The sequence below is a fragment of the Priapulus caudatus genome, unplaced genomic scaffold (assembly GCF_000485595.1).
Source record: "Priapulus caudatus unplaced genomic scaffold, Priapulus_caudatus-5.0.1 Scaffold76, whole genome shotgun sequence".
NCBI classification, from domain to species: domain Eukaryota; kingdom Metazoa; phylum Priapulida; class Priapulimorpha; order Priapulimorphida; family Priapulidae; genus Priapulus; species Priapulus caudatus.
In genome coordinates, this window is record NW_014577137.1 from 401,462 (window position 1) to 421,664 (window position 20,203).

A 20,203-nucleotide genomic window follows, 5' to 3' on the forward strand; every position below is an offset into this window, starting at 1 on the left:
AAATATAATTCGTGACATTTCGTTTTCATTTTGGTCATTTAGCCTGTGAGCAATACCGCGCGTACATATTTGCTAATTAATTAAGCTAATCGCGCTTCAATAAACTCAAGACTCACATGGAGCATAGCTAAGACATGTGTCTATAATAGCTAGAATTTCTAGAAATGTAACTCGAATCATTCGCACCATATGATTTTCCGGAACCCTTGGTTCCAACGCCTTTCCGAATTATCCGTTTTTCCGGACCAAAAGAGGTCACAGTATAATGGCTAAATGGCGACGCGGATACGCGGCTAAGTGGTTACGCGGCTACGTGGTTACGCGGCTACGTGGTTACGCGGCTACGTGGTTACGCGGCTACGTGGTTACGCGGCTACGTGGTTACGCGACTACATGGTTACGCGGCTACGTAGCGACGCGGTTACGTGGCGACGCGGCTATGTGGAGATGCGGTTATACGCGGCTACGTGGCGACGCAGTTATACATGGCTACGTGGCGACGCGGTTATATGCGGTGACGCGACTACTTGGCGATGCGGTTACGCGGTCAACTAATATGGGGGTGCAGGAATTACAAATGAATTTTATCCGGATTAAAAAAGGGTCCGGAACAGCAGTGTCTGGAAAATCGGTGTTGTAGAACCTACCTGTAGCTAAGCTAGAATGTAGATTAATAGTAATAATACTACTACTAGTACTACTACTAGAAATGCAACTCAAATCGTTCGCACCATATGATAGTTAGCTACTACACTTTCCTACTGGTCATACCGTATGCGGCGGTGTATGTAAAATGAAAACGAAACGTCACGAATTCTATTAATATTATTATCCCCCAATCACAGGTCGGAGTAATTACTCAGGTAGTTATGTGAGCCGTCGTGATTAATTGTGAATTATTTCAATATTTGCCGATATCGTAATCTACAAGTCAAACCTCTATGAAAATTCACGTTACCAGTTTCTTCAAATACACACCTAAAGTAAAGTGTTCTGTACATTTGATGTGCTTCATAGTAATTCTCCTGTTGTATACTCTGCCTCAGTTTTCTTAGCACACGATTAGCTCCTTGGCCTCGGTTAGCTGCCATATTGGAAACTTACCGGTACAGTGGTTGTACCGGTGAAAAAACGAGTTATAAACATAATCACCAAATCAAATTCTTAAATTAATTTGATTTGTTATTTTTTTACCTAGTAAAAATACTATTTAATTATATTGTAAATTTACCACATGGATAAATATATATATATTATAATAAACAATATTTATAACATTTTATACTGAAAACCGCTGCTAGCGGAACCGGAAATATGCGGAACTCGGTGCTGTTGACTGAAATTTGTAAATAAACGTAGCACAGAACCTGACTGAACACACCGGTTTGCACCAAACGCTGCTTGCTATCACATTAATTTAACGAACAGAGACATTAGTGAGACAAACACACTAGTTCGATTGTCTGTCTGGTGAGGATGCAGAACAGTACAGGTGGCAGTGTTGGTGCCAATGCCAATGGTGGTGTACATGCTTCGACATCAGTTGTCACAATGCAGATAGTTGATACGAAATATACTGCAGATTCCATAGAGTGGTGTCCGATTCCTACACGGCAACATCTATTTGTTGCGGCTACATATCAGCTGTGCGAGAGTAAAGTAAGATTTACTACTAACCTCCATGATAAATATGTATAATGTAGTAGCATTTGTTTGTGTGAGCACAGAGCAGATCGAGTTAGCCCCCACTTGGCTGGGTTAGTATATAATTATCACTATAGTATATATGTGCAGTGAAGGTGTAAAATAAAGTTAAAAACAAAGCGAGCATTATGCAACGGGGCCATAGGCTGAGCGAATTCCTAGTGGGTGGGGGGCAGTGGCGGATCCGGGATTTTAAGGAGGGGATGAGAAACAGGTGGGGGGTCTGGGCCCTGGAGGCCCTCCCACAGAAAATGTTGAAAATGTAGATCGCACGAGATGGTATTTGATGCACTTTTGAGTACATGTACAACCTTTATTCTGACTACGACAATTCTCTTTTAGTAGAACAATTTATTTTTTAGCTCATCTGACATAGTCAGATGCAGCTTGTAGAATCGCATGAGCGTGCGTCCATCCGGCCGTCCGTCAACAGTTGGGCACAAATCTTAAAGCGATTTTTGCGAGAATTTTCCAGTGTTTTCACCAATTTCATGATAGCTATCGTTATTGCGTGAGTAACAGCAATTGTCTAGAGTAACAATAAAATGTCTTAGAACCTTCGTATTCACCAAAAACTACCAGTTTCGAACTACTGGTTTCGAACTAGTTTCGTAAACATTCATTTTCTGTTATCTTGAACTAGGCGGAAGTGTGGATTAGCTTGTAGCCCACCGCTTATCTGCCATAGACAAAGCATGGCTCTCTCAAATCATGCACTTGTTTTCAATTAATCACCGACACAAATACAAGTTTACCAATTCTGCCATTAGGCATTGTCGCGACACGATAAAATGCATTGCTGTTACGATGTGTTCATATCCAATTTTCTATCCTATAACGGCATAAAATCTTAGTATTTTTAATGTTGGTGTAATCAGTGATATTTTCGCTGTCTGATGAGACTATATTCAGCTATATTTAGTTTTTCTGAGCAAAAATCTAGATATTGGACAAACTAATACGCGTTTGGCTATAAGGTTATGTACTTATTAACTACACAAGGTGCCAGTTACTCTAGCATTCGTCAACATTGCATAATCAATGGGCCTAGTATGCCTTTAACAACAGCAAAGCTTTATGTGAACGGTTGGTGTGATGCATCATTGAAACACGCATTTTCTGCCTACCTGGCCACGTTCAAGCAGTAGCGTGGCACCTTCATAAAGCAAGTCGATTACTTCTACAAACTTTTGTTGTGTCATGTATCTGCAAAATAAAAACTTCCTATATTATAGTGTGTATACATAACGCGAGTATGGAGTCAATTTGTTCTCGATTTAAGGGCAGGATTTACTGGTTTGACAAACGTAGGAGTCTGTGCGACTACCTGAAAAATCGACTAGTTTGTTCTACAGTGCAGCGCTGCCTCACAGAAATAACATATATTTATACAGCAAACAGCCCACAAAAATTTGAAAGGTGCACAGTGTGTGCACATTTTACAATGTCCAAACATGAATGATTCACACATTGGAAAATAGTGCTATTTCACGACATGATTATTCTACTTTGCCTGCGAGTCTAGAATAATTTTATGGTATTGCATTAAGCAGAATTCTTTGCTCTCTAAAACAAGACCAACCGCTTGTCAATACGATACTCCTAGGCTGAGATATTGGCTCCTAAACCTCCCCTCCCACAAGCCTCACATCCAGCTTATTCAGCCACCTTCTCGGCGCTAAGGTTGCTTCGTGAGAGTTCGGTTTTTCCGCGATAACTTTATGAATGAACGGCGTTTCGGTTATGACTTTCGGGGGCATCGCCTATGCCCTTATCTCCCATTATCTTTCCTAGCACGGCTAATGCCCGTCATGATGGAGCCGGCAATGTTTTCTAAATTAAGTCTCTACAATGCAGCTCAGTTACTATATGGTGTAGTAAGTAAAGAGTACCAAATTTGGGCATGTGACATCAATTATCAGCGCTCCAAGCGGTGACGGAAACCGATAGCCAAAATGCTTAGCGGCGAGAAGGTGGCTGAATAAGCTGGATGCGAGGCGGCGTGAGGCATGTGGGAGGGGCAGTTTAGGAGCCAATATCTCAGCCTAGGAGTATCGTATTGACAAGCGGTTGGTCTTGTTTTAGACAGCAAAGAATTCTGCTTAATGCAATACCATAAAATTATTCTAGACTCGCAAGCAAAGTAGAATAATGTTGTAGTGAAATAGCACTATTTTCCCGTTTTTCCGTTGTACACTCTAGGTATTATTAGCGCTTGATGTTATCATCATGTTGTGTAATTAAGAGCTTATTGTTTTTCATTATGCTTAATTGTACATGTTTTTTATATACCTAAAAGTTATTCATTTACGATTTAGCTTCTCTCACTGCATAGCAAATTCAAGTGTGCAGTCATTGACTGGCAATTCAGACTGCAGCTTCCAAGACTGAACATTCAAAATGCACTTACTAAAAAACAAGTGCCGCGGAGCGACAGCGCTCATCTAACGTCTACTGCGGTGACTCTGTGGTGGAGTCGTGGGATTCTAGAAAACCCTGTTAGTCCCAAATGTGTTCACATACACGCCAAAGCAGTGGAATGCACAGGGATGGTATCAGGAACCTTCTCAAAGGAATGTTCGTTGGGATCGTTATGAAAGTTGCCACGAGATGGCGCGCTACGTTATAGGTTGTCTGTCAGCATTAAAGATGGAAGCTCCATCGTACGTGAGTGCAACAATGATTTTGCAAGGGACAGGAATAGAGTAAGCACTCATCCAATTACTACGGCAAGCCTACAGGCTGCATTAGAGAGCTAGCCAGCCTGAAACCAATTATACGCAGGCAAAAAACTACACAGTACCACCACAGATGCACTGGCAGTGGCAGGTGGCATACCGGGCTATACATGTAACATTACTGACAGTACATGATGCATAGAAATTATACGATTTAAGGCGCCATAAACCTTCTTTCAACCAGAATTTGCTTTGTGAATTGTCACTGTGACATTGATTAGTCTCAATACATCGAGGACTGTATATTTCTTACTAGCACAAACCGGCAGTTCAAGTTCTTTCTAACAGACAGTAGAACAATCCATGTTTAGCACCCTCCTTCTGAGGTCAGAAAGTTTATCTGACATTACTCTTCACATGTCAGCAGAAGGTCATCATTTATGTGCTCTATTCATGAAAACATAAAAATGACTAGTGTCACCTGCTGAACAAAAAAGTTTTCCAATCGCTCCGCGTCAGACCATGTCCTCAGAAAATGTGTTAAAAATCTGCCCTGTGGCCACTTGACATTTGAACCCCTGTAACTTCAGATTTCGGCCAGGATGGTGTTTCTACACATGATGCTTTACACCGACTATTCACAAGGCCTAGGTCGAGCCGTTTAGATTATGTGCCGCAATTACTGCATTTCCTCCCATATACCTTAAGTTAAAGGAGTGGAATTTCCCCCTTTCTTTTCACCTCTTGACCTTTGGACTTTGACCCCAGTCTTTCGAACTCCCAAATCGTTTCGTCGGAATTACCCCCCACGTCCCGAATATCGTGACCGTACGTCGAACTCGGTTAAGATTTGTGCCCGAACTGTTGACGGACGGAGCGGACCGCTCGCAACGGCCAGAACGGCGATTCGATGCGATTACTACAAGCTGGCATTTCACTATGTCAGATGAGCTGAATCATATGTACTATGTAGATAATTTTAAATTTGATATTAGCTTAAATTACTACGTCTACGGAATTTTATCTATGGTAAAATTTGTAAAATTTTTTGCCATTTTGTTACATTAAAAGTACAGAGACTAATGGACTAATGATATTCGTCAACTATTTACCGTGCATAAGATTGCTTTTGCAACTAGTTAAAAATCCAAAAAAATCCTGGACGAATTTGGATATTATGTTCACTGGACATTAATTGTTGCCTATTGCGGCTCATGTATGAGTCCACGATGTGTATGTTCACATCAAACAACTATAAGTTAAAAAGAAGTATATATGCAGCCAATTTTAACCATGAATAGGACAGAACTCTATTTATATTTTGTGGAAAAATTGATTTTTTTTTTTCTATTTACGGTGACGTAATCACTTTAAATAAATTTGTGAAATCTAAATATGAAGAAGTTTGAGTAACGACCGTACCTACTCACTACACATGCATCTAAACAGAGAATTGCTCCGACCTGTTGATTGGAGGATAAAAATATAATCGAAGTGGGCTACGCGTCCAGAATCCGGTCGCTAGACCTCCAAGCTACGCGTCCGGACATCACTCAGCACTGTAAATCGGCGCGACTCGCATCACACGCATGATCTGCCGCAACGCGGACGCTCTGCTGCCGTCTATCCTTTCATCCGTTCTCTCTCGCTCTCTCTCTCTCTCACACAACATACACACTGCGCGCAGCTCTCTCTCGTGCGCTCTCTCTATCTCTCTCTCACGCATACACACACACATACACACACACATACGCCATTCCCATTCCCCTCTCTCTCTCTCTCTCACACACGCACGCACGCACGCACGCACGCCACCACACACACACACACGGCAATCAGCAGAGGCGTCCATTGTGCAATCACGCGTGTAACTGTTCGCAAGGTTCTCTGTGTGAGATAGATATCCGGACGCGTAGCTAGCGGCTCCTCGTCCGGAACCGTCGCGTAGCCACGGCCAAATATAATTCGTGACATTTCGTTTTCATTTTGGCATTTAGCGCTGTGAGCAATACCGCGCGTACATATTTGCTAATTAATTAGCTAATCGCGCTTCAATAAACTCAAGACTCACATGGCAGTAGCTAAGACATGTCTATAATAGCTAGAATTTCTAGAAATGTAACTCGAATCATTCGCACCATATGATTTTCCGCGAACCCTTGGTTTCCAACGCCTTTCCGAATTATCCTTTTTCCGGACCAAAAGAGGTCAAGTATAATGGCTAATGGCGACGCGGATACGCGGCTAAGTGGTTACGCGGCTACGTGTTACGCGGCTACGTGGTTACGCGTCGTGGTACGCGCGCTACGTCGGTTACGCGGCTACGTGGTTACGCGGCTACGTGGGTACGCCGACTACCATGGTTACGCGGCTACGTAGCGACCGGTTACGTGGCGACGCGGCTATGTGGAGATGCGGTTATACGCGGCTACGTTGGCGACGCAGTTATACATGGCTACGTGCGACCGACGCGTTATATGCGGTGACGCGACTACTTGGCGATGCGGTTACCGCTGTCAACTAATATGGGGGTGCAGGAATTACAAATGAATTTTATCCGATTAAAAAAGGGTCCGGAACAGCAGTGTCTGGAAAATCGGTGTTGTAGAACCTACCTGTAGCCTAAGCTAGAATGTAGATTAATAGTAATAATACTACTACTAGTACTACTACTAGAAATGCAACTCAAATCGTTCGCACATATGATAGTTAGCTACTACACTTTCCTACTGGTCATACCGTATGCGGGCGGTGTATGTAAAATGAAAACGAAACGTCACGAATTCTTTAATATTATTATCCCCAATCACAGGTCGGAGTAAATTACTCAGGTAGTTACGTGAGCCGTCGTGATTAATTGTGAATTATTTCAATATTTGCGACATCGTAATCTACAAGTCAAACCTCTATGAAAATTCACGTTACCAGTTTCTTCAAATACACACCTAAAGTAAAGTGTTCTGTACATTTGATGTGCTCATAGTAATTCTCCTGTTGTATACTCTGCCTCAGTTTTCTTAGCACACGATTAGCTTCCTTGGCCTCGGTTAGCTGCCATATTGGAAACTTACGCGTACAGTGGTTGTACCGGTGAAAAACGAGTTATAAACATAATCCCAAATCAAATTCTTAATTAATTTGATTTGTTATTTTTTTACTAGTAAAAAATACTATTTAATTATATTGTAAATTTACCCATGGATAAATATATATATTATAATAAACAATATTTATAACATTTTATCTGAAAACCGCTGCTAGCGAACCGGAAATATGCGGAACTCGCGTGCTGTTGACTGAAATTTGTAAATAAACGTAGCACAGAACCTGACTGAACACACCGGTTTGCACCAAACGCTGCTTGCTATCACATTAATTTAACGAACAGAGACATTAGTGAGACAAACACACTAGTTCGATTGTCTGTCTGGTGAGGATGCAGAACAGTACAGTGGCAGTGTTTGGTGCCAATGCCAATGGTGGTGTACATGCTTCGACATCAGTTGTCACAATGCAGTATAGTTGATACGAAATATACTGCAGATTCCATAGGTGGTGTCCGATTCCTACACGGCAACATCTATTTGTTGCGGCTACATATCAGCTGTGCGAGAGTAAAGTAAGATTTACTACTAACCTCATGATAAATATGTATAATGTAGTAGCGTTTGTTTGTGTGAGCACAGAGCCAGATCGAGTTAGCCCCACTTGGCTGGGTTAAGTATATATCACATTAGTATATATGTGCAGTGAAGGTGTAAAATAAGTTAAAAACAAAGCGAGCATTATGCAACGGGGCCATAGGCTGAGCGAATTCCTAGTGGGTGGGGGGGCAGTGGCGGATCCGGGATTTTAAGGAGGGGATGAGAAACAGGGGGCGTGGGGTCTGGGCCCTGGAGGCCCTCCACAGAAAATGTTGAAAATGTAGATCGCACGAGATGGTATTTGATGCACTTTTGAGTACATGTACAACCTTTATTTCTGACTACGACAATTCTCTTTTAGTAGAACAATTTATTTTTTTAGCTCATCTGACATAGTCAGATGCAGCTTGTAGAATCGCATGAGGCGTGCGTCGTTGCGTCATCCGTCCGTCCGTCAACAGTTGGGCACAAATCTTAAAGCGATTTTTGCCCGAGAATTTTCAGTGTTTTTCACAATTTCATGATAGCTATCGTTATTGCGTGCAGTAACAAGCATTGGCTAGAGTAACATAAAATGTCTTAGAACTTCGTATTCACCAAAAACTACCAGTTTCGAACTACTGGCTGGTTTCGAACTAGTTTCGTAAACATTCATTTTCTGTTATCTTGAACTAGGCGGAAGTGTGGATTAGCTTGTACCCACCGCTTATCTGCCATAGACAAAGCATGGCTCTCTCAAATCATGCACTTGTTTTCAATTACATCACCGACACAAATACAAGTTTACAATTCTGCATTAGGCATTGTCGCGACACGATAAAATGCATTGCTGTTACGATGTGTTCATATCCAATTTTCTATCCTATAACGGCATAAAATCTTAGTATTTTTAATGTTGGTGTAATCAGTGATATTTTTCGCTGTTGATGAGACTATATTCAGCTATATTTAGTTTTTCTGAGCAAAAATCTCGCAATAGTCATTTTAACCGCTTGACGTATGGTCACGATATTCGGGACGTGGGGGTGGGGGGGGGGGGGTTGTAATCGAAACGAGTTGGGATGCGAAGCTGGGGGTCAGAGGTCAAAGGTCAAGAGGTGTAAAAGAAGGGGGAACTTCCCTCCTTAACTTAAGGTTATAGGGAGGAATGCACATTGCGGCACAAATCTAAACGGTCGACCTAGGCTTGTGATAGTCGATGTATAGCATCATGGTAGGAAAAGCCATCACTGTGCCGAAATTGGAGGTCACAGGTCAAAGGTCAATGGGCACAGGGCAGATTTTAGACATTTTCTGAGGACATGGTTGACGGAGCGATTGAAAACTTTTTTGTTTCAGCGGTGACCTAGCATTTTTATGGCTTATATGAAAGGACCATGAAATGTACTTTCTGCGACATGCGAAGAGTAAGTGTTGGATAACCTTTTGACCCTCAAGATGCAGGTTAAACATGGATTTGTTTACTGTTAGAAAGAATTTGACTGCCGGGTTTGCTAGTAGAATCTATACATGCCTGTATGTATGAGGCTACAATGTCACAGTGAAATTTCAAAAGCTAAATTTGGTTGAAGAAGGTTTATGCTCCTTAAATCGTATAATTTCTATGGCATTCTGTATTGTCAGTATGTTACATGTAACGTATGCCACTGCCAGTGGCCACTGCCAGTGCATGTGGTGGTTTGACTGTGTAGTTTTGCCTGCATTAATTAGTTACAGGTGGCAGCTCTCTATTTCAGCCTGTAGGCTTGCGTAGGTAAATGGATGAGTGCTTACCTATTCTGTCTTGCAAATAGTTGTTGCTACTACGTACGATGGAGCTTCCATCTTTAATCTGAAGACACTTAAACGTACGCGCCATCTCGTGGCAACTTTTATAACGATCCCAACGAACATTCCTTTGAGAAGGTTCCTGATACCATCCCTGTCGCCTTCCACTGTTTCGGCGTGTATGTGAACACATTTGGGACTAACAGGGTTTACTAGAATCCCACCACTCCACCACAGAGTCACCGCAGTAGACGTTAGATGAGCGCTGTTCCTCCGCGGCACTTGTTTAATTTTGCTCCAAAATCTAGAGGGGCGGGTACCCCCCCCCCCAGGCTATGGCCCTGTGCAAATTTTGCGTTCATACCTGCCTATACGCTCTATCTTTTTGTGAGTTTGTGCATTTTGTGTTGCCGAGGAGCATTTGAACAACGTTTACGGGGAATTATTGCTATCAGTACCTGTTAATAGGAGAAGGAGAGTGGATATATCTACTCTCATTCACCTATTAAACCGTATAAACACTAAAACTTCGGTAGTCAGTATAATTCGTGTTCATTTACTATACAAGTTGATTATTGAAATGGCTTAAGTGTCTGTCGTTAGTCTGCTAGTCTTGTTAAGGAGTTGTATATTGTTTCATTCCATTTCAGATTTGTTTCAATATTAACAGCTCAATTAGCTAAGTTTTCACCTGACTAAGTTGGTCCAACTCAGCCTATTTCTGGCCTAGACATTCCCCGTTCATTTCCTATATATACTGCTGGTTGTAGTATCTAGTTCTAGATTGCACACGTATCTGTTATTACTTTCAGCATAATGCAGGGAGCACACGGGTTGGGGAGGTGACACTGTTCAGTGCTGACGGTGTTAAACAGCTGAAGAAATGCCATTCAGTCTCGTGTGCTGGTATTTTAGACTGCAAATGGTACACCATCGCACTGAACAGCCCACCAATGCTGGCTGCAGCACTATCGTCTGGAGACGTTCTCTTTCTTGAGCTGCAGGAAGTGTGTCAGAACAGTTGCCTCGTTGAGAAGCACAGGTTGTCAATTGGCAAAGATAGTATAGCCCTCTCCCTTGACTGGACAGCATTTGAGAATGACAGGTAAGAAGTTTTTTGTCTGTGGTCTTTTTTTGGTGAGTTATGAGGCAGATATGTTAAAAATAAAAGCTGATAAAAGGCATTTCAAATGCTGATAATGTATGGCAATTGTTTTAATGTGTTGGTAAGATTTTAATAAAGTCAGATGTGTAGATATTTCTTATAGTTATAATTGCAATGTTACATGGTCAGAAACAGTGAAACATAAAACTATCACCACATTTATCTATGTAAAGCTATTGGGCCCTAGAATAGTGTGATATCAAAATTGGTGATTTAAATTTTTCTGTGACAGTGCGTCAGTCATAGTGAGTGATTCACTAGGGAATCTAAGCCTATGTGAGGAAGGGCAATCTGAATTCTCTGTAATGCAGCAATGGCAGGCACATGATTACGAGGCTTGGATTGCAGCGTTTGATAAATGGAACCGAAACGTCTTGTACTCTGGTAATTTTGTAATGCCTTGTGAAAAAATACTGCACAATAGAAATCAACAAAAAACTATTAATATTAAAGAAATTAATGTGTATTTAAGTGCTAAATCTTGCTATTTCGTTAAAAGCAGCTGTTCAATTATATGCCTGACTAACATTCTGTTGGTTAATATAATGGGAGATTGAAATTTTAGGTGGCGACGATTGTAAGTTGAAAGGCTGGGATATCCGAGCGCCGCCTACTTTGCCAACATTCACAAGCAAGCAGCACTCTATGGGCGTTTGTAGCATACAGAGTAACAAACATCGGGAGCACTTGTTTGCATCAGGAAGGTGTGCGCAGTTCTCTCTTTTACATTTGACGAGTTTTATTTGTATAAATCATGAGACTGGTGGAATGCAGTCATTCACTTGTTTCATTATGAAAAATTGTGTACTGACAGTTGAATGTAAAGACTTCATATGTGGAATGAAATTGTTTTATTATAGCTATGATGAAAAAATACTGCTATGGGACAACAGGAACATAAAGTGCCCACTGTCTACAACACATGTTGGTGGTGGAGTCTGGAGGTTAAAATGGGAACCATTATATGGAGACCATCTTCTAGCTGCTTGCATGCACAACGGATTTCACATTCTGGATTGTACAAATTTGGAAGGTTACTTATCACATCGTAACTGTTATTGAAAAGGCAATTTTAGTGCTGTACTCTGTTGTGACATTAATCCATCAATGGTTCAGTAACCAAACGATTAAATAATATCACAAGGTGTAATTGGAAACCAAAGCATGTGAAGTAGGATGATATATCAACGATGACATAAATCACCATGTACCCTCTTTTGCAGAGAATGGGCAGAAGATTGTGGCCTCTTATATGGAGCATAGTTCCTTAGCTTATGGTGCTGACTGGGGAATGCCTATAGCCCAATTGGACAGAAATCAAAGTACTGCAGGAGATGGCAATGCCACAGACAGCATAAGGAGAAATATTGACGGTGACACGTCTGGAAATGCTTCAGACAACCGACGCAGCGTAGAGCGTGGTGCAGCTGAATGCCTCAAAACTGTGCCAAACACGTCTCAGCACACGAGCTTGACATCGAAATGCTTGGGATACACGCTTGCGTCCTGCTCATTCTATGACCACGTCATGCATCTGTGGCAGTGGTGCTGGTAGCGTATCGTGCAGGACATAAGATGCTATGCCTGTGATTAAGCAGATGTGTAATCAACTGATAGCTAAATTGTGAATCTAAAATATATCTGTGTTCTGCCCTCTTCTTGCGTGTGTGGATTTGTATTGCTTGGTCAGTTTACAGCACTAATGATTGTACACACAGTATAACTTGTTGTATATTCATATAAAGCATAAATTTGTTGAAATCTACATATTTTTATATGTCTTTATACGTTATACCAGCTTATACTACTGTTATGTAGAGCTGCAATGATTAATTGTGATATAACTAATGACAATACAATTCCGCAATGTGCCAAAAATACATCTGTAGTCTGTACTCAACTCGGGTCAACCGTCCACTCGATGCCTTCATTAATTTGAATTTTGGTCAGGTGCACCAATCATGTTTTCGTGAAATAGCTGGAGCATGCTGATTCGACAATGTCATATTCACTGTCTAATCACTACGTGCCTTGTAAATTCTGACTATATTTCCACGAAATGGAATGACATTTCTGAAAAGATATGCACACAAGCCGTGTGCACAGATGCTGTTTGGCTGGACGATTGCTTATACTAACGTATTTAAAGTAATCAGATCATGCATTGCGTATTGCGACGATTCATTACTGTGTTATGTACAGTGTTGTAGGTCTCGAGGCCGATTTTTTTGGTCTCGGAGTGCAATGACTCGGACTCGGACTCAAAGACTCTGGTCGAGGCCGGCTCGAGGCCACTACATAGTACATAACTGTACATGTTGTAAACATGCAGTTTACAAGAATTTAAAACTAAAACTCCTACCTAATACAAACAAGTGACAGATCCAGGGGGCAGGAGACACCCCCCATTTTTTTACAAACACATACATAGAAGTGAGCGGCCTTGTCGGTCTGTGCCCGCCTTTTTTAAAATCAAAACTGGACTCTGACTCGGGTGGTGTGAACTCGGACTCTGACTCGGGTGGCGTGGACTCGGGGGGGGGGGGATTGCGGACTCGACTACAACACTGGTTATGTACCATATAGTGATAGGTATTGTATTGTGAACTAGGCATATCATTGCAGCCCTACCATTTTGCCTTGTTATGGTACATTGCCATGTTGCTTAGCTGTGTTAATAGTGATTGCACACAACTGAGCATTGTTACCTCCGCCAGGGGCTTGGCGGAGGTTATGTTTTCACCGGCGTGTTTTGAGTCTTGGTTTGTGGGTTTGTGTACGCTCGCTGATTGGCTGATTGGCCTGCCGCCGCCGCCGGAACCGCCTGTATCATACAGGTTAAGCCTAACTGAAAAAGTTATGGACGGATTGTCATAAAATTTTCAGGATACGTCAGAAATGGGCCAACTTAGAATTGATGAGATTTTGGTGGTGATCCGGATCCAATTCATTCATTAATTCATTCATTAATTAATAACATTTTCAGGATAGGTCAGAAATGGGGTAACTTAGAATTGATTACATTTTGGTGGTGATCCGGATCCAATTAATTAATAAAATTTCCAGGATAGGTCAGAAATGGGGTAACTTAGAATTGATTACATTTTGGTGGTGATCCGAATCCAATTAATTAATTAAATTTTCACTTTAATATTAATTACATTAATAAAAAATTTCACATGAGCAACTTCAGGCTCCCTGCGCGGAGAGTCTGCTGCTCACCGGACGTGCTCTACGCTCTACTGCTATGCCTTTACCTGCAGATACTACGACCTCCGTTTATATTTTTTTTAAATCCAAATGACAGCTCGAGTGCTGACTGAAATATCTTAAAAATCTTAGGTGAAGAGATTTGGAGCAACCCTTGGCAGTGGTTACACCTGACTACCAAACCTGTCACTGCTGGAGTGAAAGTTACATGAAAACCTTTCTCATTTTTTAGCCTCATCTGACGAAGTCAGATGCCAGCTTTCTAGGAATAGCGCATAATGAGCGGTGCGGCCAGTGCCTGTCCGCGTGCCCGTTCTTCACCTGTGCCTCCGTCAACAGATTGAAGCACAATCTTTTAAAACGTGATTACGTCCACGAATTTCGTCCAGCACCTCAGTCAGCTACATTTGCTGTAGTTAATTTGTACAGAACTAACACGATCTATTTGAAATACAGTTAGTGTTTCTGCTTTTACTTTTATGCATTATACTACCTTGCTTATATTTTGCACTAATTGCCGGTGAAAAAACAGTAGAGACGCCAGCTATCGGAACAGTACTGGGGGTAATAGTGTTAGAACAACAGCTCCTAATTACCAAATCGTCATAGACAATCTTCATGGCCAAAATTTAACCAACCGCTAAAAACATTTATATCAGGTGAGAGATCTCGGTGACTATATTAGTTAATCGTTAGTTCTTACCTTTAAATCGTACAAAAATGGCCAATATTTTTTGTTACAAATGTTACCATATGAAACAATTCGCTGACGTCAGTCCCTTTTAACCGCTCGACGTACCGCGTCACCGGTATTCGTTGACGCTTGGGGTGGGGGGGCCGAGTATCGTGAAAAGTGACTGGAGGATGACAATTATGGGGGCTCCAAGGTGTGAAAGGTCAAGATTGTGTAAATGGAGGGGAACTATTTCCCTTAAAATTTTTAACTTTAAAAAGTTATAGCGAGGAATACGGAATTGCTGCCACAAAATCTTACCACGCGCTCGACAATATGATCTTAATATTCGCGTGTATGGTAGTGTGCATGGGCCAGCGAAAACCCATCACCAGTTGCTCCGAAATTGGACCCCCGGTCACCCAGGATTCACAGGGCGAGCTGGGGGAAAGGTCAGATTAATTCAGCACCTCTCCCTCCGCGCGACATGGGCCTACATGGCAGAGGTCCGGAACACGTTTTTTGTTCGCGCTGACCTTCACCCTTTCTCATCACTTTATTACCACACAGGACCCATGACATATGTGCTTATCCACTGACCCGTCGGCGACGACGTACAGTGTCGACTCAACCTTTGCCCCTGCAAAAGCGGAGGCAGTTAACATGCGATCTTCTGCTGAACTCGCTTCATATTGCCCGTCAGTAGTTGTCATATTCATGGCACATCCATAATCTAGAAACCCAATAAGCCTGGATCTGATTTGTTATTATTTACCTGTTTTCTGTATTTTTCTATCCTTATCCATTTAACTATTTTTACAAATATTTACATGATTTATTTACAACAATTTAATAACAACAAATAAGTTTTACAACAATTAATATATTTTGTTTTAATAGGGTTAGGGTTAGGGTCACAATGCACCATAAAACAGGAGTTTCAGGCACGCGATTTGTATCAACCAATGGGATTTGGGAGGTATGCAGAATGCAGAAGGTTGCTGAAATGATGTGTACGCAACTCCGTATCTGCGCATATGCATATCTGCGCCTAACAAATTAAGGTGTCACTACGCACGACTTAAATGTTACGTTTATAACCGTAGCAACAGACCTCAGATGAGCCCAGACGCTCTGCGGCTCTTGTTACTTTACAGCGTGTCTGGAGATAAACTTCACCCACTACAAAGCCAAGCAGATAGTCACAATATTTCGACGTACTATGTAAAATGACGTGAAAAACAAGATACACCTACATAGAAACGATGCCAGTGACCTTTCTTTTAAAACCAGTTTATTCTATTCATCATTATATAATATATATATATATATATATATATATATATATATATAATACACGAAACACTATTGGTCGTTTAACGGTAGTACGCAATTGAAAACATCAGTTTTTTAAATTGCTGATACCCAACCCTTCTCTTTAATTGTTACTTGAATTAAACATATCATAACACTGCGCCAGGTATACTCCATCATTATAGCTGCTAATAACTATTGAAATTTATTTGAATTGAAATAAGCAAAGATTTTAAACACCTACCCAAGACGAGGCTTAACAGAAAAGACGTGATGATTGAGCGCATGTTGGTTCCTACCTATTTTTAATTCATATCAGAAACAAAGAGAAATCAAACTAATATTACAATCACTGTCTGACACACATTTGGTAAGAATAAATAATGACTGACTGTCCTGATACACCTGATTTATCACTATGGACATGTATATAACAGTTGCACATTCTTATTTCACATATATATTCTAGCAGGCATATAAAAATGAAATATAAAAGTCATTTGACTTGAAATTGGGCAAAATGAATCAAACCTCATAAATAATGACAAAAAATAAGTAATCTCCAAATTGTCAAAATAAGTAAATAATAGTATCTCATTAATTCAATAACGACTGGTGTTTTGTAACCAAGTTTCATCAATGTTCCCTTGGCGCATATTCTTTGGTAAGTAGATGGACTGCTTGAACATGTCAGTCTCCTGTACGTACTGATTACTTACCTACTGTAAATACATACATTATGACCATCAGATTAACAAGCGCAATAAAATATACTAATTTGATATTGGTGCATCGATTCATTAATGCCTAGTTAACTCTAGTGACGAATTGAGACGCATGTAATGTGCAAGAATTTCGATCACGTGCCCAAAAAGCTGGAAATAACACCTGGTCAGTCATAATCCGATACATATCTTTGCAATAGAACTAACATTCTATGTCAGGCAGGCAAGCATACTCCACAATGTGTGGGCCACCCAGAATACTCATTGTTCCCCTGTTAAATTCAAGCTTTTTCACATGTATAACCTCACAGATGTGACCAGACATCTCCCATATTAACTGCCCAGGTTCGTGTATATGTCACACTAACAGCGTCTAATGAAAATTAAAAGCTGTTGAATAATCAGTAAAGTACACTATATTTTCACCATCTCTCATACTCTACCTGACTAGATTACTGCCAATAATTACCAATTGACACACAAGGAAATGACCAACTTGTGTACACTGGTTACGTGCAATTATACGGATGATTGTCATAAAATGTGTCATGCTATCTGTAAGAGAAAAATGCTCCCTTACTAGTGGAATGATAACAGTCTATAAATATCTTGTGGTAAATATAAATTAAGAAATAAATACCTACATGTATATATATATATATATATTCAGATATATGAATGTGTATGTTAATCCATGCATGTTGCTCACTGTCTGTAGAATAGCTTCTTTTTGCCCAACCTAGAACTTCCCGCAATCACACATTCATATACATGTAAGCACTCATGTCAGCAGACAAATGCACAATATTTTGATGGTGATATCGTTACGTAACAAGTAAAGCTGGAGTGACCTGTGCAATTAACACTGCCAAAACACCAGCAATAGTCGACACATCATGTCAAAATCCTCAGTGGTCTGGATATGATAACTATATTAAGCTACTGCAGTTCTTACCATGAACTGGCCCTTTTCAAACATACAGCATGCGTTTGGCATATACACATCACTTGTGTGCGTGTACCACTGCTACATTTCAATAGGTCCGCTTATATGACACGTTTATATTACATGCAAAACGACGCCAGGTTCAACAGATATGCATGCTTGCTGAACTGTGGGAGGGCTGCATTAAACCCTACATCACGTTTCACCCCAAATATGATCCGTGATTGCACTGCTTATTTGCGGTGCTAATCACCCAACTAACACTCTCACCCATGAGTGCAGTTTTCGTAGTCAAGGGTCATCGGCACATCACCTCCTCACACCATCACCCCCAATTCTCATGCTTTTGTCAAAAAGTGCACAATTCATTTGATTTTTGGCTCTTAGCTCCTGTACTACACCAGGCAGAGGTGGGGGACCTTTGATCGCCTGTTGCCATGACAACCCAGCATGCAGCGGCATTCAGAGGTCCCAGCTGAAGAGGTGATGCTTGACCAGCATGTCTCGCACTCCATCCTTCAATGGAGCAGACATCTCCTTCTTAACAGACAGCTCCCAGTCAAGCGACAAGTTGAATGCAAAGTTGGACAAGATTCTGCAGTGAGATGGAAAAAATAACACCACATGAGATAAAAAGTCTAAACAGACGTTGCAGCCAGTTTGGAGAGTGAAATATGAGATGCTCGATAAACGACTAGCAGTAGGTATCGCTAAAGAATGTCTGTAATACAGACTGTCATTGTGCTAGAAATAAACTGGAACAAGAGCAAGATAAATCGACACCTTAATAAGATGATAAGACATTAAGACAATAATAGCAATAGCAGGACAATAGGACAAATTATGCAAGACATTTGTTTATCAGGAGAATTTCTATTGCATAAAAATGATTTTTATTTGCTTTTACTGGTTGGTGTTCAGAACAGAATTATTTTTTATTGAATGATGGTTTTTTGCTATTACTAGTGACAGAGCATTATAGAATCGTGTAGTAACTATGCAATACTAATTTCTATTGCAATATCACACAGTCTCTACTTTGAGGGGTAATGCTATCCCCCGGGCGTGGAGGGAGGGGACCGCAACGTGGCAGCACTAGTGTTAGAATAGTGTTAGGATTAGGGTTAGGGTCAGGATTAGGGTTAAGTTTAGGGTTAGGGTTAGGGTTAGGGTTAGGGTTAGGATTAGAGTTAGGGTTAGGGTTAGGATTAGGGTTAGGGTTAGGGTTTTGCATCATGATATCTGTCCCCACACCATAGATTAATTTTTGTGGATAACACTGCCTATATATAGCGCGGCGACACATATATATTTAGTGTGAAGGTTAGTGTTGGCGGTGTTGGAGTTAGGGTTAACGTTAGGGTTAACGTTTTGAACGTCATCGTCAACGTTATCACGTGACCTCCCTCCACGCCCGGGGGATAGCAACACCCTACTTTGAGGCTCATAAAATATGGTGGCACACACCATGTGATGTAGAATGTTTACCTTAGCTCGCACTTGATTTGGACCCAGCCTGGACTCCTAAGGAAGGACCATGGTTGGTACCATTTCTCCAGAACCGGGATGCAAGAGCAGAGTGCTTCCAACCACAAGTGCAACACCTGCTCACTGCAATAAGAAACACGTCACAATAGTTCACCTGTCGTACGTACAAATTCACGAATAACTAACTCTTCCTCCCTCTTCTTCTTCTTCTCCTTCTTCATCATCTTCTTCTTCTTCTTCTTCTTCACATTAAATGGCCGGATAGTTTAGAGATGCTGCTATGGTTATAACAGAGCGACATAAGCCACAGGAAGAGGAGACCGTTATGTCGTCCTATCTTATTATCACTAAATGTTATATAATTCATGCACACATCAGCCACAAATGGATTAGCTTCTACAATTATAGCAGGACATACAGAAATGCACTGCATTATGTAAGTGATGATTCTGTAAAAACGTAACGTGAGAATCCATAACCTGGAATCACGATGCAAGGGAGGAAGTGCTAATAGCAAAAACACACAATTAATAAACAGAGCACAAGGTCAAACTTTCTAATGCAATAGTGGTATGTAACACATATTAACCTCCAAATGTGTTGGAAGGTGGCTGCATATTTATTACATAATTTTTTGAGGCGATTGAGCACGTCACTTTCTGGGTGTAAAAATCCACTGATGCTTTAGAAAGATCACACGACACTGAATTTTAGTTACAGTTCAAGGAGTAAAGTGATAATAATTTACAAATTACGCACGTGCAAATTTACATGACCAGGGGCGAATCCAGAGGGGGGGTCGAGGGGGTCCGGACCCCCCTTTTTTACCACAAAAAAAAAGAAAAAAAAGCATACACACACGCACGCGCGGGCACACACACACACACAC

At 41.1% G+C, this 20,203-nt stretch overlaps 3 protein-coding genes across 4 annotated transcripts in view; 1 reads left to right on the forward strand and 2 right to left on the reverse strand.

Annotated features, from left to right (window-relative positions):
- LOC106821523 (Golgi to ER traffic protein 4 homolog) overlaps positions 1 to 7,415 on the reverse strand; it is a 13,090-nt gene extending 5,675 nt beyond the window's left edge. Inside the window, exons 1-2 of one of the 2 annotated variants that reach the window (XM_014826372.1) lie at positions 7,328 to 7,415; positions 2,832 to 2,910 (exon numbers count right to left, since the gene is read on the reverse strand). In XM_014826372.1, coding sequence (XP_014681858.1) covers positions 2,832 to 2,910; positions 7,328 to 7,350 — 102 coding nt within the window. In that variant the 5' untranslated portion in view covers positions 7,351 to 7,415. Of the gene's footprint in view, positions 1 to 978; positions 1,068 to 2,831; positions 2,911 to 7,327 lie in introns of those variants that run through there. The other variant, XM_014826373.1, reaches the window with a different exon arrangement.
- Positions 7,416 to 7,919: 504 nt separating this feature from the next.
- Positions 7,920 to 12,836, forward strand: LOC106821525 (diphthine methyltransferase-like). Its single transcript, XM_014826375.1, has 6 exons — positions 7,920 to 8,001; positions 10,606 to 10,898; positions 11,191 to 11,342; positions 11,524 to 11,662; positions 11,819 to 11,991; positions 12,182 to 12,836. The coding sequence occupies exons 2-6, from the start codon at positions 10,747 to 10,749 to the stop codon at positions 12,511 to 12,513; spliced, it is 948 nt and encodes a 315-aa protein (XP_014681861.1). The 5' UTR covers positions 7,920 to 8,001; positions 10,606 to 10,746; the 3' UTR covers positions 12,514 to 12,836.
- A 3,607-nt stretch (positions 12,837 to 16,443) lies between these two features.
- LOC106821545 (small G protein signaling modulator 3 homolog) overlaps positions 16,444 to 20,203 on the reverse strand; it is a 23,109-nt gene continuing 19,349 nt past the window's right edge. The window contains exons 16-17 of the mRNA XM_014826412.1: positions 19,315 to 19,437; positions 16,444 to 18,421 (exon numbers count right to left, since the gene is read on the reverse strand). Coding sequence (XP_014681898.1) covers positions 18,289 to 18,421; positions 19,315 to 19,437 — 256 coding nt within the window. The 3' untranslated portion in view covers positions 16,444 to 18,288. The remainder of the gene's footprint in view (positions 18,422 to 19,314; positions 19,438 to 20,203) is intronic.